The sequence below is a fragment of the Sorghum bicolor genome, chromosome 2 (genome assembly GCF_000003195.3).
Source record: "Sorghum bicolor cultivar BTx623 chromosome 2, Sorghum_bicolor_NCBIv3, whole genome shotgun sequence".
In the NCBI taxonomy this organism is placed as follows: Eukaryota; Viridiplantae; Streptophyta; class Magnoliopsida; order Poales; family Poaceae; genus Sorghum; species Sorghum bicolor.
In genome coordinates, this window is record NC_012871.2 from 73,444,614 (window position 1) to 73,461,668 (window position 17,055).

Below are 17,055 nucleotides of genomic sequence, written 5' to 3' on the forward strand. Positions count from 1 at the left end.
GTTTAAAACTGCAAAACATTCGTTGGTGTCCCACCAAACGTGCCATGTCTTGGCCATCCAAGCCCATTCGCGTCGTAGCACGCTGCTGGCATGTGGCTCATCTTATACCTTTTTAAAAGCCATGAGTAAGGGATTCTGAACACAGTAAACACATATCTAAGCTAAGTCAATTTGCAATTTCTCATTTGACCATTTATTATATTAGCATTTATTTTGTGTTTTTAATTTATTCAGTTTAAGGTTAGACCAAATCTAACTGATGTTAAGAAATTAGGCATTTTAATATTTGATTTAATCTAAAAAAATAAAATCAGCAAAGTGGTGGCATATATGTACAATTTTATCGTTGCTCAGATCAGTGATAAACATTGTAAATATGATGATAGACATACTAAAAATTAGACAAAATGGATTAAAATTATACCCAGAGGAGGGACCAGTGCCGAAGGCATATAGCGTACCACAGTAATACAGAAAGATGTTCGTAATGCAGTCCCGCGAACGTTCACGGGGAAGAAGACGACGTTCCCATCTAAGAAAGAAGACGACTCCACCAGGAACAATCCGAGGAAGGAGATGAAGCGAGCAGGAAGACGTTCGTTTGGAACTAAACAAAGCCTAACAAAAAAAGTTTACTGTAGTAGTACTAGATACCGAGCAGTTCGCCTCAAATTATCCAATTGGTGAGACAAAAACGAAGTATTCACCTGTTTCGATACTCCCTCGATCTCGTTCCAGTTGTCATGATGCCCAGCTGCCCACGAGTCTGACTGCGAGCACCGTGCGCTACGCCGCTACCGCGCTTATTTGAACTCGAAATATACGTACACATTTACAGTTACAGCCAGCGGGGCAGCGACAGAAACAACAAACCACATAGGATACACCAAGAAGAAGCGTAGAAGCCCACTCGCATATAATAACGGCATATGCAGCACTCCAGCTAAAATCACGTCGAACTCATCGTCTGGCGATGAAAGGCAACAACCAATCGCCCGAGCTGCCCCCGAGCACAACCACCAGTGTCCTCAAGGAGCTGTCGGGAACCAGGGAGGAGGTGGAGCGCGCCCGCGAGGCGGCGGTGCAGGCGTGGCTGGCGTCCATGCCGCTCAGCGAGGAGCTGGAGCGGCTCCGCGCCGAGCTGGTCGCGGCCAAGACCCGCCTCGCCGCGACGGCGGCCGAGATACCGCTGCTCAAGTCGCAGATCGAGTCCACGAACGGCGCGATCGCCACGAGGCAGGAGGCGGCGGCCAGGAAGAAGGCCGCCGCGGAGGACCTCCGCCGGCACGTCGACGGAGCGCGCGCCGACCTCCGCCGGCTGCGCGCGGAGATCGCGGCGTCGAGGGGCGCCAAGGACGCGCTCGAGCAGCGGGTGCTCGTCCGGCGCCAGGCCGCGCGGGCGCTTCAGCTGGCCGAGCGCGCCATCGCGGCGGAGGCCCACGCGCTGGCGTGGTCCGAGGCCGCGGCCTCCGAGCTGACCGCGCGCGCGCGCGGCAACGAGGAGGACCCCCACTACGACGTCGTGGCGCTGCCGGCGCGGAAGCTCGAGGAGCTGCGCAGGCTCGTGGAGGCCGAGGAGCAGAAGGCCGAGGCGCGCGTCGATGAGGCCGAGGTGGCGCGGCGCGCGGTGAAGACGCGAAGAGCGGCCGCCGTGGCGAGGCTGGACGCAGCGCGCGCCAAGAGGCGAGTGGCCGCTGAGGCGACGCTTGGTCGCCGCGCGAACGGGGACGATGGCCGCGGCACGCGGGCGAGGAGCGCGCTGGTCCCGAAGAGCCGGAGCGGGAGGTCGTGCTTCGAGGTGAAGAAGCTGCGGAGGTTCCTCTGCAACCTAACCAAGGATTGAGGTGGTTGCGGCCGTCCTTGAGCAGCAATGCAGCATAGTTCGTTAAAAAAGATTGCACATCCCAAATACAAAATACTAATGCATTTAGGATGTGCATAAATAAGTATATCTAAATATGGCACATATTTAAAAATATTAGATATGCATGCTATAGCATGCACACTTGTGATGATCGAGACAACAATGGGCATGTCTTTCGGCGGTCGTTTTATCGACGAGATCTATTTGTATGCGCTTGCTCAATAGCGGTGATTTACTTTATTGTAGCAATTTTGATTATAGGTTTCTACGGCTATAAGGACATGTTTGGATGTACTTTCTCCATCCCAAATTATAAGTCGTTTCAAAATTTTAGAGAGTCAAAGCATCTAAAGTTTGACCAAATTTATATGGTAGATTAATAGCATTTATGATATCAACTATGTATCATTAGGTTTTTCATTACTTATATTTTTATAGTATATCTATTTGATATCATAAAAATTTCTATAATTTTAGTGAAACTTGAGATGCTTTAACTTTTCAAAATTCTTAAAATGACTTGTAATTTAGAATTGAGGGAGTGGCAGCTTTTCCATGTTATCATCTAAAGTTCCAAACAATGATCTGTAAGTTTCATTGTGTTGCGTCTATCGTAGAGTAGAATGCTATCTACCAGTTGCCTTGTAGTGTAGCACAAACGCAACAAAAAGCTCTATGGAGCAAGTCCTGCAATATGCATTGTTGGCAAAGAAGAGAGGGGTTCTATGCGACTGAAGAGGAAGAGTTGAGGATTGGGAGCTCAAGTAGGGGATCATCGGGAGCGGGGAGGTTGAGGAGCAGAGAACTTTTTCATGTGAAACTCAGCTTATTTATTACTAACCTACCCATATATAGTGTGGCATTTACATAAGTTACCTCCTGTCGTGTCGTGGACCTCACCTATAAAAACTGCGTTGTCTTTTAACATTGTTTTTTTTTTGGTTGGCTCATGCTCTAACAACACGCCGTCAATCACTTCATCGACTTCGTTCACAAGAGTTCTTCCTAGGCCGAAATAGTTGGAGGTGAGCAATTCAATGGGCTTTTGACAAATAATTTGGCCCGCATATAGTACCGCTTAGGCGAAGTCAATCTTGGGGTTTGCTCTGACGGGTAATCACCGTCAGTCGATGCGGCGTAAGCGTAACCAACTAACCACCACCGTCACCGCAACGGAAAGCTCTCCGCTGGAGCCCAGAAAAGAAGGCTTCCCCTCCCCTCGTAAACCACCTGACAGCTGAGCCCCACCTCGAGCGCTCGCAGTCGCAGCCTGCCAGTCTACCACCACTCCTCCCACCCCACACATGGATTTCTCCGGCGGCGGCGGCCGCAGCCGCGCCGAGCCGGCCCGGTGGCTGGAGATCGCCGGGAAGCTCCTCGCCGCGCGGGACCTGGTCGGCTGCAAGCGACTGGCGGAGCGCGCGGTGGAGGCTGACCCGGACCTCCCGGGTGCGGACGAGCTCCTCGCCGTCGCCGACGTCCTCCTCGCCTCCCAGCGCCAGCTCCCCTCTGGCCGACCCGATCCGGTCGCCGTGCTCCAGCTCCAGCCCGCCCCCGGCCTTGACCCCGCCGCCGCCAAGCGCTCCTTCCACCGCCTCTCTCAGCTCGTGTCTTCCTCGCGTAACCCCCGTCCCGCCGCGGACACCGCCCTCCACTTCATCCAAGAAGCCTTCGCTGACCTCTCCAACAACGCATCCGCTGATCCACCTCCTGCTCCCGCTGCCGCTCCTCCTCCTCCTATTCCTGCTCCTGCTCCAGCTCCAGCTCCTTCTCCTATTCCTGCTCCTGCTCCTGCTCCTGCTCCTGCTTCTGGGGACGCCTCCGCCTCGGCTGATGCCGATGCGTTCTGGACGGTGTGCCCCTACTGCTGCCATGTGTACCAGTACCAGCGCGCGCTGGTGGGGCGCACGCTCAGGTGCCAGAGCGCCGGGTGCAGGCGAGCGTTCGTGGCCACCGAGATCCCTAACGCCCCGCCTATTGTGCCCGGCACCGACATGTACTACTGCGCGTGGGGGTTCGTCCCCATGGGTTTCCCTAAGGCAGCCGATTTGAGCACCAACTGGAGGCCATTTTGCCCCATGTTTACTGGGAATTCTGAATCTCCGCCACAGCCAGCACCTGCGGTGACTGTGAATGTTGATGTACAGAATGTTGAGAATAATGGCGGTGCTGATGTACAAAGTGTTGAGAATAATGGAGGACCCATTAACGCCAATTCAACGCCAGCAAGTGTGCAGCCCCCAGATAAGAGTGGTGACACTGGCCGTGCATCAGGTCCATCTAGAGGAAGGATGAAGAAGACAACAGCCCGCAAGAAGGTTGGTGTTGTGCCCAAGAAACAAGGTTCCAGTAGCGTGGGAAGTGGCATTGGGCCATCTATGCTTGGGGCAGTTTCGTTGAATGGGGATACAGGAAGTGGGCAGACAGTGGGTACTAGAGAGATCAACATAAATGAGGTGGCAAAGCCAAGTGATGGCGCCACAATGTTGAATTTTGGCGTGGATGAGGATATCGGGTTTGATTTGGATGTTGATACAACTGATGCTATATTGGGGAATTTGCACAACCTACCATTCTTGAGGGAGGATGACAATAACAGAAGGATGTTTTAGTTCTCAATGTGCTCAGTGTAGGTGTTCGTAGAGGTGTTGTGTATCATATGGTTGAAGGAATTCCTACTTAGTCTGATCCTTCACTACTACCCTTGGTTCCATTGGTACCATTTCTCATCTTGATTCTGTGTTCTGTAGTTAGCTAGTGATCTGCTGTACCGTCTGGGTCAGTGCACTTTACAAATCTGTAGAGTAGAGTATCCCAAATTAGTCGGGGGACGTCGGACGTGTAATATGTGCCATCCACTGATTAGCATAAGGAGGTAACTGGTGAATGGAGCAATGCGCTCGGCATGGATGATTGGTGAGGCTTTTAGTTTTTATAAGGGTTATGATGCAACAGAGGTCATATGGAGCAGTAGCAGATAAATGCCAGTAAGTTTGTTCTTCTTATTTGTTAATGTGCATAAATACCTCCTTTATTTAGAAGGGTCATCTTAGTGATTTCATGGACTCATAATGTATTGACTCGATTCACATTATTCAATAAAAAACAAGTTGTGTGTAATGATTTTAGTTTGCTGAAACATACCAACCCTTGGATATAAAATAGTGACCTATACTCAATAAAACACCTGCATTGCATTGTCATAATCATGCTGTTTTCGTCATCTAACCATATTCCAACTTGTTACCTGTTTGCCGAGAAGAAAATGACTCATTGATAGTCATGAATGCTTGATAGAATGTAGTATTATTCTTTTTTCTTAAATCAGAAATTGCACTTGCAAGGATTTGGTTACTACTATGACCTTGTGTTACTTTTAATAAATTCTTCCTGGCCGGCTATAGCCAAACTGCAATTACAGTAAATCATGGCATGATGTGGCTATGTGTTCTTATGTAGCCTCACCTAAACAGCGTTTAAATGGTTAGCAAAGGCCACCTGTGTTGTTTAGGCCCTAAACGGTCAATTGAAAGGTTGGACTGTTTAGAATGTCTAAACTATCTAAACGGAATTTAGTTCAATGTGATTAAATTTGATAAACGGTCATTTAGTTCACCATTTAGTCAATAGGAGGATTACATCTACCACATTGGTACCCAGCTAATTTACATAATAAATATATGATGTGAGGTGATTTAGTTTCCTTCCACAAAAAAAAATATTTGCTACTCTTTACAAGCATAGATATTTATACTTTTTAGCATAGCTGATTTTTACATACATAGATATGTATATTCAGTGTTATTACACAAAACCGTTTAGGCTGTTAAACTCCATTTGAACACTGTCTAAGACCCTGTTTAGTTCCCACCCAAAAACTTTTTCGCCCTACACTACCCAAAAACCTTTTCTTTTCGTGTGAACTAAACAAGGCCTAAACACTAAACATAGGGTGACCGATTGTTTACCATTTCGGATAACACTGATTGTAAGCACATGCTGAATGCATTATCATACTCTGCATTATCTGCATGGAACAAGAAAAAAAATAATCAAGTTTACTGCAAGTTGTGTTCTTTTCTGCTAATAACATTGAGAAGTTTAATAGAAAATAGTAAAACCTTCTAGCAATATACTTCTTCTAGCAGATGATTGAAATTGCAGCAAAACTTACTGCTGTGTGTGGCATAACTCTTCGGATCCTAATTTGAGGACAACCCTAAGGGCCTAGGGTACCACTATACCAGCCTGTGTAGTATCTACTGGATTGCAACATATTTAGCTTTAAGTGCTTTACATAATAAGTAATGAAGAGGCCACTCTGCAACTGTGATGTGTGCAATGTGCTCTCTTAGACAAAGTGGGTGATTAGATACTTTGTAGTACAGTCACTTAGGTGTAACTTTTTTTGGTATGCATGATCCATTCTCCCAATTGTAACTGCTATCTAATGTCTTATCCTCGTTTGAATGTCAAATTTACACTTGTGTTTATGTTCTCTTGTTTCAGATATCTCAATCAAAAACTCTATGCATTTCTTGTCATCAGTTGATTGCCTTCACTAGTCATTGAAGTTCGGAGGAGCTGAATAAGAGAAGTGGTTTGGCCGCATGGGCGAATGGCCGTATGAATTATAATTCTTTCTTTGTTGTTTGCCATATGCTAAGCTATTGATTTCCTCACCTGAACTAATTGGGATTTGTATGTGCCAAATTTTCCATCGTAAGCGGAAAATAGTCATCACGAGCTTCATGACCTCAAATCGTTATATGTTTTTGTTTCGCAAAAAATAAAAGGTTATATATTTTCTTGTTGCTGGGACAGATAATTTTACACGATGTGGTAACTATTTGTATATTGGATTTATGAATTTCAGCTACAGCAGCAAGGATATAAATAAGAAAGAAGCTCCAAATTCCATATGTGAATGTTTCGAATCCAAAAATAACGATGGAACCATAGAAACAGGAGACACAAAGTACAGATTATCGCAAATGCTATTTGATAAAATGCCTCAGGAATGCCGAAGAGTTTTCGCGTACATCCTTAAATCCTGTTTCTTCATTTTTTTTTATCAATAATTTCTTGGTTTTCTGTGTTATCATTTGACGCTTACTTGTTTCAAATTAATATATATCTGAACTAACCATAATATCAATATACTCCCTTTGTCTAAAAAATAAATGTTCCTTTGATTTTCAAAGAGTCAAGCCATTTTAAGTTTAATTAAATTATAGAAAAATATTATTTCATATTTTATTTTAAATATATTTAACTGTTAATAATCTAATACTTCTAGTTATACCGTATCATAGATGTTACTCTCTCTGTCAAAAAAATAGAATCGTAATTGTAGGTACAAGTCAAATAAAACTTTCTTAAATTATATCAGATTTGTAGAAAATTAATATTAATGTTTATATTTCTAAATAGATTTACTATTAAAATATATTTTAGAACTAATTTGTTAATATTTATTCAGCCTTATAAATATTAGTATTTTTTATAAATTTGATTAAACTTAAATTTGGTCAACTTCTATAGAATTATATGTTATCTTGGGACGCTTTTCTATATCTTCAACTAGGTGAATTTCTCGTGCGTTGTTGGGGGTTTTTCTTAAAAATAAATTATTACATACATACCAGTACTATTTGTTACTCAGTATTATATATATATAACTTACATGTATTTTATTGTATTAGATCTAGTAAAAAGATTATTGAGCTAATAGAATAAAATCTAATATTTGGTTACATTATAGAGGATTTAGTGATGAAACAAAATAGACTTGTATGTTAATAAATTAAATATTTAAAATATGCCATATGATATAGATAATATGGTCATTTTTTGTAATTAATATGAGATGATATGGATTTAGTGAGGAATGATGTGGATATATTGCATGAAAAGAGAGAACATTTTGTGGGTCACTTAGTGGAGAATGATGTGGATATACCATGCATAAAGAGAGAATTTATCTAGTGGGGTTTAGCTTTATAAGAGTATATACTATGGTTAAATTTAAAATATTTAGACTAAGAGTCTCGGACACGTGCATTTTTTTAATCTTTTTTCCCGTGCCAGCCGGGGGATCGCCTACCAGGCGGCGCGTCTCCGGCCCTACGCGTCTCCGGCGACCCCTGCGCTAGCCGCAGCTCCAAATCTTCTCCCCGCCGCCCCTCTCGCCGGTCGCCGCTAATCCGCCCGCCGGGGGCCGCAGCGGATTGTACCCTCCGAGCGAAGCTCTGGCGGCCGCATCCAAATTCCCCCTCCCGCAGATAACTGAAGCAGTCAGTCGAGTCTCTCGAGCGCGCGCCACGTGCGAGGCTGCGACGTATTGTGTAAGAGCAACTTCAACCCATCTCCTAAACAAATCCATATTCTAAATCTAGGGATTTGATTTAAAAAAATTAACTCCAACCAACCTTCTATTTTGGCTCCTATTTTCTATGCCCTCCTAAATTATAGTTTCACCCCTCACATCTAGAACCCCTATCCTACTTATTTAGGAGGTGGATTGGAGTTGAGTCTTAATTTGAGTCTCTACTTTTTTTATCATAGCATGTAAATAAAAATTTAAGGACTTAATTTAGGAACTTGGGCTGGAGTTACTCTAAGAATATCTCCAACAATCGGCACCCAAAATACAAGACCCATTTGTCCTTTGGGTAGCGCTACAGTTAAAAGGTTCCATACCTATTTTTAGTCTTCTCCAACAACAAGACCTAAAATACAACACTCTCTGCAAATGGGTCTCGAGAAGAGAGGATATCTTAATTTGGATTATGTCTCTTCTGATACCTAAAATGAGTCTTCTGTATGGGTACTCTGTTGGAGGCTATAGGTATTGTGTTGGAAGTTTAGGTTCCAAATAGGTCTCAGCCTAACTCATTTTCCTCGTTTCGGCGGCATCCGCACGCCGCCGGTGCGCACAGAGGCACACTCCGCCGAGGACCGGCACGAGGAGAGACAACCGGTGAGAGGATGGGGTCCGCGTTGCTGGCGACGCTGCGGCTGAAGAGTGAGGTGGACACCGCCATCCGCGACACCCTCGACAAGGTCCTCGTCCTCCGATTTGGTCGCGCCATCGACGCCGCTTGCCTCCACCTAGATGACATCGTGAGTACCCTCTCGGCCTCTCTCCTATCCCTCCGCCGCCCTTCCACGAGGGCTATTGTTGAGCTGAGCGATAATCGGGCCAAACCTCATGCTCCCTTCCCTTTTGCCTAGGTTCGCTTTGCAATTTTGATCTGTGGTGGTTAGTTTTGAGACTGGCTGGTTGTTGCTGTTTGCGAGGATGTGATGATACTACTATTTACTGTATTAGTTTTTTTTAACGCAATGGTAGGACCTCTACCTTTCAATTAAGAAGAAAAAGAATTGACCCAGTTTATAAGGGAAACTAGCCTTGAAAACCTTACCATCACACAGTTTTTTAAAGGAAAACCAAAAAAACCTAAACACAACTTATATGGCTAACCCTGAGCAACCCATCTACACACAAAGGTGACACCACTGATGGAGCCCACCGTCATTGTTGTGGAGCTTATCACAAGCCAGTGATAGAGCTCCGACTTCCCAGCCAAAGCCCCCAACACGCTGCCACTCGCAACAAGCTGCAACCTCCATAGAAAAAGAACACAATGTGTTATCTTGCCAAGCTTTGTTGCATCCCACAACCAAAGCAGCTCTGACTTTGCTACTGCAGATCCACTCTAGGAGAACCAGAGACGCGGCAGAAGAAGGAAGCGAGCTAGAGAGAACCGGAATTAGTGAGTGGAATTAGTGCATTAATCAAAGTGGATCAGTTGGAGCAGTGGGTTCGCACTTCATACTGCCTAATGTCAAAATTTTCTCTGAAACTACTAGAACAATGCGGGAAGATGAAATGCACAGAAAAGTATATGATGGTTTCAGCACATCAACATAATACCAAACACAACTTACAGTTTTCTTAGCTCTGTTGTGAGTGTCGCACTGATAGCGGTCTCTCTCGGTGCGAAAATGGAATTAATAACTTGGTATGCAAAACACTGCAAATCAATTATTTTGACCATAGGAAGTGTCATTGAGGTTCGTATTTCTGTATTCTAAATTATCATCTGTTAAATATGTGCAGGCAAAAAAAGGGGGGGGGGGGGGGGGGGGTACCACACATCCTTATTAGTGATTGTCTAACACCCAACACCTTCAAACACATTTTGTTCAGTATTATAGTATGTATACATGCTGTTAAGGAGGCTTTCCGTTCACATCATTTCCATAGGTTAAGTATATGCCTCTGTGTGTCTGTAATTTTATGAAGTTTTCTGATTCATCGTGTCTTAACAGCTGGCTAGATCTTCTTGGGACATATCCAAGTTTGCTACGGTAGCATTGGTTGACATGGACTCTGAGGAGATTCAAGTTTACATTGACTACTTTGACATTACTTTGGTTCCAGCAACCATTTTCTTCTTCAATGCCCATCACATGAAGATGGATTCAGGGTAGGTTCTATTTTCACACAAAAAGAATTCATTCACATTCATTGGAGCCTTTCCCACGCCTAACAGAATATTACACTTTGTTTTTTGCTTGCTGAATTTGAATTGGTATAATGTTGAAAACTGATATCTTTTGTGTTAACTATTTATGTCTGTTACGTTATCATTGTGGTGCTTTTGGTTTTCTCATGTCATCAATTTATAACAGAAATGAACTTTTTAGTGCTTAAGACTTAGAAGCATTGGCCTCTGGAATGGCTAGAAGGAATAGGGTCAATAATAAGGAAGTAGGCTGTGGAAGGTATGTGTTGAGTATTAAAGACTTAAATGATTGACTAAAGCAAAGAACTAGTTTATTATTGATACTGTTGATGAGAACTTTTGCATCTGTATTACTATTATATGGAATGACAACCTAATGATGCCTGAATCCTGATGAACTTAGAATATTGACTATCGAATTATTAGCAAATGTTTGTATACAATATATTCATTCAGCAACTAGCAGAGACATCTACCCTGATGTGTAAATGATTATGTGTAATTAAAAACTGCAAAGTACTGAGTTGATTTGAATGTCTGTTATTCCTTATCTGCATAAATTCACGTGGTTAAATTTATATTGCTACTTCTGTTATGAAAATCTAAAGTAGATACTGAGGTGATACGCACCAGCAAGGATAATTTTTAGTTTTTTACTTGGCTATATGTATTGTTGTTTTACCTGCAAGGCTGCAACAGGAATATGACAAGCTTATTATAATGTAAATATACAGGACACCTGATCACACAAAATGGATAGGTTCTTTTAGCAGCAAACAAGACTTCATTGATGTGGTTGAGGTGAGCAAACCACGAATGCTTTCTCTACATTGTAATTTATATTTCCCTCTTCAGTTAACATCTGACAAGGCCACAGATTTGTTTGTGAATTTTCTACAAACTAGAAAGAAAGGAGAACTGAAAACTTTGTATAATCATATGTTCATATTTTGTGTTTTTCTCAACAAAAGATGCAGATTAGAAGTTTAGAACAATTAGGTCCATGATTATGATGCATTTAAAGTTAAATATAAATATTGACAAGTGCAGGTTAAAAAAAAACTCTGGCAAATAGTATAATCAAACAATGTTTCTGTTGTGATATAGCTGTTCAAAATAGTTCAGTTTTTTTATTACTCCACACACTTCATGATATGCTTGTTATCTCGAGTATTTTAATGTGAATCGACATTTGCTAGTTTGTCATTCTCTGGTTTTTTGTTACTCTACACACTTAATGATAGAATCACTCCTGAATTTTTAAGGCCCTCAACACAGGAAAGGAAACAACCATCCTAAATTCCTAATAGCTGTTTCAACTTTCAAGGGATTATGATAGTACAATGAGAACAATGTTTCATGCTTAAGTTCCTATTTGGAATGAATCATGCCTACAGTTTCAGGGATATTTGGATAATTTTAGTTGTTTCGTTAATCAGTTCTAAGATAAGGTCAAATTGAGTTCTGCTGCAGACTTGTGAACTTATCCTAACACATGCGCTTCAGTAGCTGTAGAGAAGTCAGGTTCCCTAGAAATGTATTTTTGGCACACTTAGTACCAAGGAACTGAGGAAGCAACGGATGGCTAATGATTGAGCTTGAGCAAAACTTAGTCGCTTGAACTCTATTGACACAAATTATTTACCGTGTTGTATTGAAGTAACTTGTTAGCCGGTGTTCTGTTCTGTTCACCTCAGTGCCCCTGCTTTAGGATATCCCCTATAAGACCTACTCCCTCTGTACCTTTTTAATTGTCGCCGTTGGTGTGCGTGCCACAAGTTTGACTTGATTTGTAGAAAATACATGTAACATTTGTATCTCCAAATAAATTTGTTAAAAAACTAGATTCAAAGATCTTTCTAATGATACTAATCATGTATTATAAATATTAATATTTTTTAATATATAATTGCCGGTAGTTGTTTTTCGGGAAGCGCAAGCGACAATTAAAAAGGGACGGAGGGAGTATATGAATAGATTGGCCAGTGTGATGTCAAAGAACATTTCTGTCAATGGCTTTACTTGGTTGCTTGATCTTTTACCACTCAGAACATTCTTTTGTATTAAAAAAATAGAGGACAATTTACTTTTTATCATTAAGAAATTTGTCATGTGCTTGAATTAGTAAAAAAACTTACAAGGATCTGGGCTTTCCTTCTGTGTGAAAGCAATGACAGGTTAATGACTTGGTCCTGTGTGTCCTTCTGTTCCATGATTTTCGAATCTTGATTGTTGGAATTTCCTTTTTTTGGTAGTAGCTTTGTTCCCTGAATTGTTTGCTGTCCTTAAGTCTAACCTTTCCATAGCCGAATTGCCTCTCAGACTAGCAAATTTTTTCACTGCCTAACTTGTGTTATTTATGCTAGTTATTCATAGTTCTACTAGTTTATTTATCTATTATCTATACTCATCGTGTATCCCACCCGTTACATTGTGGTATTCAGTTTTCTTATTATCAGTATTTATGAAGAGGATATTTACAAAAATAACTTATCTGATCCCTCGAGTTCCTGATGGCAGGCAATATTTAGAGGTGCGATGAAAGGCAAATTGATAGTGTCTTGCCCCCTTCCTCCTGAGAGGATACCAAGATTCCAGCTTCTTTTCAAGGATGTCTGAGGAAACTACAGCTCATCACGTGCACTCATGCCTGAACGTTGTCTTCAACATGGCATGGAATTATGGAAAGAAAGACTGCCTGCACAATCAGCAGTACTTTTGAGCGAACAGACTGTGTTTTTCCTTTCACAGCAAAGCAGCATAGCAGTAGCATCAGCTAATTTTTAGCGAAATGAACAGGGGAAGATCCCTTGATGCAGCACATGTAATCAATCAGCTTTTCCATTTTGTAACCTGTAGTTGTGTTAAAAAAAACATCGGCCAACTATAAAATAGTGCCGGTTGGTGAATATAAGTCCCTGTCCACTGCAAAACGTCACAAAACGGAACGGGATGATATAATAAATAATAACGAATTTATTAGTACCAACACCATTCTAAATTATAAGATGTTTGACTTTTTTTAGCTTCAAGTTTGACCACTTGTCTTATTTAAAAAATTTATATAAAAATAGTCTAATTTAATTCATTTTTGAAGAATTTTAATTAATAAACTAAACTACAATAAAAAAAGTGATATTTTATGTAAATTTTTAAATAAGACAAGTGGTCAAATTTAAGGTAAAAAAATTAAACGTTTTATAATTTAGGATGGATTGAGTATTACATAACCCCACCCCTGCGGTCAAATTAATGGTTTGAAACATCGGGAAAAAAAGGCTCTCATCTCCCATTCCTGTTCCTCCATTTCCCAATCCCCTCGAAGCACGGGATAAGATGATCTCCTGTATTTCCCGTTTCCCTAATCCAAAAACATGGGTTCCCTGTCCCACTCCCACCCCACCTCTGATTTCCCAAACGCCACCTGGTGATGCTGATGCAGCAGTTTTGATATCATTCTGCTGCTATACTGCTTGGGCTGAGAGAAGGAACGGGAAGAGCGATAGCCGACGGGAACTGGCAAGGCATGGCGATGGGCGGCGATTACGGCGCGTTCATGGAGAAATTCGAGCTGCTGCCTCCGCAATCTCAGCAGCACCTCCCGCTTCACGGCCTTACCTTCGCTATCAAAGACATGTGAGCAAGTGTCCGGTGTCCCCTTCTCCTCCCCCGATAATTTGATCAAGTGTTTTCGTCTAGAATTTTATTTTATCCTCAATCGCTCAAAGCATGCATATTTATTCTCTTGTCTTCCAGCTTCGACATCAGCGGCCGTGTCACTGGGTTTGGCAACCCGGATTGGGCGAGGACGCATGCCCCCGCCGGCGCCACCTCCCCCGTCGTACTGGCGACGCTGGCCGCCGGCGCCATCAGCATCGGCAAGACCGTCATGGATGAGATGGCCTACAGGTGACGGTGACGCCATGCCCATGCCTCCACCTCATACTCGACTTCGTTTCTAGCATCTTTACTGGAATCGCGTCAAGCTGACGAGCCCACTGAGATTCAGTTCCTCTTTCACAGCATAAATGGGGAGAACGCGCACTACGGCACGCCGACTAATCCGTGCGCCCCCGATAGAGTTCCGGGAGGATCCTCCAGTGGATCAGCTGTTGCCGTTGGCGCAAAACTCGTCGACTTCGCTCTGGGTCAGCAGCCCCTGCACCAGCCCTTTTCCTGGTTCCTCAAAACTTCCTGATTAATTCCAAGCACAGGCTAGCAGCAAATTGATTTGCCTGTCATTTCATTTCCCCTTGTCTAATTAATGTAGGCACTGACACTGGAGGTAGTGTGAGGGTACCTGCTGCCTATTGTGGCATATTTGGACTCAGGCCTTCCCATGGATTGGTTTCGACAGAAAATGTCATCCCAATGTCACAGATGTTTGACACTGTCGGTGGGTAAATATTTCTCTCCTTTTTGTTCCCCCTCGTAGCTTCATCGCTTTCAACTTTCATGTCCTATTGCTGGCTGTGGTCCTGTATAAAATTGAGTCACACCTATTGTACTACTTTTTACTTAATTGCAAAATAAGAATGTTGTATTTGCTGTTGGTGTTAAGACTGATGCTGACATTCATATTACATTGTACAGGGTGGTTTGCTAGAGATTTATCTACATTATCTCGTGTAAGCAATGTGTTGTTGCCGCTACCTGCTGACAACACTATCAAGCGACCAACTCATTTTAAGATTCCTAAAGACTGTTTTGAAATCTTAGGCTCTTTGAATGACCAAACATATCAGATTCTCAATGCATCAGTAGCTAAGAGATTTGGTAGTAAGTAATGCTATGAACTCATATAGCTTAACCTAAATATTATGCTGCTTTCCTAGAATATAAATCTTATCTGCTGTGGATGCCTTTATTGTCACAGACGATGCAGTAGACAATAGGAACCTTGGTGAGTTCGTCTCCAGCAATGTTCCGACTGTTGGGAAATTCATTAGCGACTTCTCCAGAAGCGAAGCACCATCTGTACCTGCTCTATCTGTTATTTCATATGTCATGCGATGCCTCCAAAGGTTTCACTTACAACTTATTCAAACTATGTAGTAGCAAGGCAATAATACTAAATACTGTGTATTGACTATATAATTTATTATTCCCAAAATATTTAAATAGAAAGGTCGTAAAGATATGCTTTGCTCTTGCCCACCTTATTGTCCATAAAACACACTCCCTCCAATATCACAATAGACAATACAATATCCATGTCTACATTTTTGAAGCATTCTTCTATCACTAGAGGAAGTGGTATAGTTTTGCCTTGTCCAACAGTTTATAGATTGTTAATCAACATGAAGTTCTGCACTCACCTTCCTCGAGTTACCTATCTTGGATGAGGAAATTAAAGCGTGAATATCCTTTTCAGGTCTGAATTCAAAGCTAACCATGCAGAGTGGGTCAACACTGTAAGGCCTAACCTAGGCCCTGGCATCCGAGAGCGGGTGTATGAAGCCATTGCATCAGAAGATGGACCCATGGAGGATTTTCATGTTCTGAAGACTGAATTCAAGTTGGCGCTATCTGCTCTTATCAAGGTAAGACAGGGAATTCTTCTATACCAGTTGCATCTGTAAATCAAACAGTGCATAATTTTGTTATTGGCTTGTCCCTCATCTGCAGGATGATGGGATCCTTGTGATACCAACAGTTCCTGGTTCTCCACCAAAGCTGCGCATGGAGGCTGTTGCATTAGAGAACTTCCGCGCAAGAGCATTTTCATTGCTGTCGATCGCTGGACTATCTGGGTTTTGCCAGGTACAAAACTGCTGAACGTCGCATGGAATTCAGATACATTGATTAATGTTGCTGAATTAATTGGTATTTATGCTGGGCATGGGCTGCAGCTGAGCATTCCACTGGGCGTGCGCGGTGGTGTTCCGGTGTCAGTCTCCCTAGTGGCATGCCATGGTGCAGACCGTTTCCTCCTGAGTGTGGCTCAGGAGCTGTATGAGACTCTCAAAGAGGAGACCAAGAAAGGCTGGAGCTCACCAGACTCCTCTCTCTGAGCCATCAATCATTTGCAAAGTTCAGGTTTCATCGGTTCTCAATCGCCCTGTGTCCTGCACAACTGCTTGTGGATCTAGTAGATATTGTTGTGGTTCAGGCGTACTGGATCCGTGTGAAGAGAAAATATGTTTTTGCCACATATGCACATACTACAATTTGCTGCTTCTGTATACATATGGTGATAAAAGAGTATTTACTACAAATTCAGGCATGTACTGGAAAATGACAGCAGTAAGTCCAAAATTCGTGGCAAAGGAATTTGTGTGTGGAGAATTTGTGCATAAAAGAAAAGGGCACATAAAACTGTCGATAACAATATATGTGTGAGAAATGGAGGAACTCAAAAGAAAATTCCGTTCACAGACTCTAGAGTTTCATGCTCATCTCATACAAATAGACATGTAAAATAGCACATCGCGGAGGACTGCTATCTGGTGTTCCAGCGCCCCTTCGTGGGGCGGAAGCAGATATGCATGGCTCCGTTCACTTGTCTTATAAGCCGTTCTTTCCAACAATATTTTTCTCTTACTATAAATCAACAAACAATACTTTCAACTACGGCTTTTCAGGCTGATGGTTCGTTTGCTGATTGTGGTATGTGGATAACCATGGCAGGGGGGAATGGCCTAAAACTTGTTTGGT

General features: G+C 42.7%; 4 protein-coding genes across 4 annotated transcripts; all 4 read left to right on the forward strand.

Moving 5' to 3' along the window:
* On the forward strand, positions 974-1,843 carry LOC8061552 (periplakin). The gene has a single exon (XM_002460986.1). It carries the CDS (start codon positions 974-976, stop codon positions 1,841-1,843), a length of 870 nt encoding a protein of 289 aa, XP_002461031.1.
* On the forward strand, positions 3,081-6,786 carry LOC8079204 (translation initiation factor IF-2). The gene is made up of 2 exons (XM_021453099.1): positions 3,081-4,851; positions 6,374-6,786. The coding sequence occupies exon 1, from the start codon at positions 3,169-3,171 to the stop codon at positions 4,474-4,476; it is 1,308 nt and encodes a 435-aa protein (XP_021308774.1). The 5' UTR covers positions 3,081-3,168; the 3' UTR covers positions 4,477-4,851; positions 6,374-6,786.
* Positions 8,029-13,387, forward strand: LOC8079205 (thioredoxin-like protein 4B). The gene is made up of 5 exons (XM_002460988.2): positions 8,029-8,210; positions 8,755-8,989; positions 10,202-10,359; positions 11,133-11,199; positions 12,919-13,387. The coding sequence occupies exons 2-5, from the start codon at positions 8,855-8,857 to the stop codon at positions 13,015-13,017; spliced, it is 459 nt and encodes a 152-aa protein (XP_002461033.1). The 5' UTR covers positions 8,029-8,210; positions 8,755-8,854; the 3' UTR covers positions 13,018-13,387.
* Positions 13,752-16,773, forward strand: LOC8079206 (amidase 1). Its single transcript, XM_002460989.2, has 9 exons — positions 13,752-14,034; positions 14,155-14,307; positions 14,422-14,546; positions 14,669-14,794; positions 14,992-15,177; positions 15,275-15,422; positions 15,773-15,941; positions 16,027-16,161; positions 16,251-16,773. Exons 1-9 carry the CDS (start codon positions 13,925-13,927, stop codon positions 16,410-16,412), a joined length of 1,314 nt encoding a protein of 437 aa, XP_002461034.1. The 5' UTR covers positions 13,752-13,924; the 3' UTR covers positions 16,413-16,773.

Bases quoted from the DNA above. Each gene is read 5' to 3' on its own strand.
- LOC8061552 (XM_002460986.1), top strand. From the start codon at position 974: ATGAAAGGCAACAACCAATCGCCCGAGCTGCCCCCGAGCACAACCACC.
- LOC8079204 (XM_021453099.1), top strand. From the start codon at position 3,169: ATGGATTTCTCCGGCGGCGGCGGCCGCAGCCGCGCCGAGCCGGCCCGG.
- LOC8079205 (XM_002460988.2), top strand. From the start codon at position 8,855: ATGGGGTCCGCGTTGCTGGCGACGCTGCGGCTGAAGAGTGAGGTGGAC. The intron at 8,990-10,201 runs GTGAGTACCCTC...GTGTCTTAACAG, and splicing joins GCCTCCACCTAGATGACATC to CTGGCTAGATCTTCTTGGGA. The intron at 10,360-11,132 runs GTAGGTTCTATT...GTAAATATACAG, and splicing joins CACATGAAGATGGATTCAGG to GACACCTGATCACACAAAAT.
- LOC8079206 (XM_002460989.2), top strand. From the start codon at position 13,925: ATGGCGATGGGCGGCGATTACGGCGCGTTCATGGAGAAATTCGAGCTG. The intron at 14,547-14,668 runs GTCAGCAGCCCC...TAATTAATGTAG, and splicing joins ACTCGTCGACTTCGCTCTGG to GCACTGACACTGGAGGTAGT. The intron at 15,942-16,026 runs GTAAGACAGGGA...CCTCATCTGCAG, and splicing joins CGCTATCTGCTCTTATCAAG to GATGATGGGATCCTTGTGAT.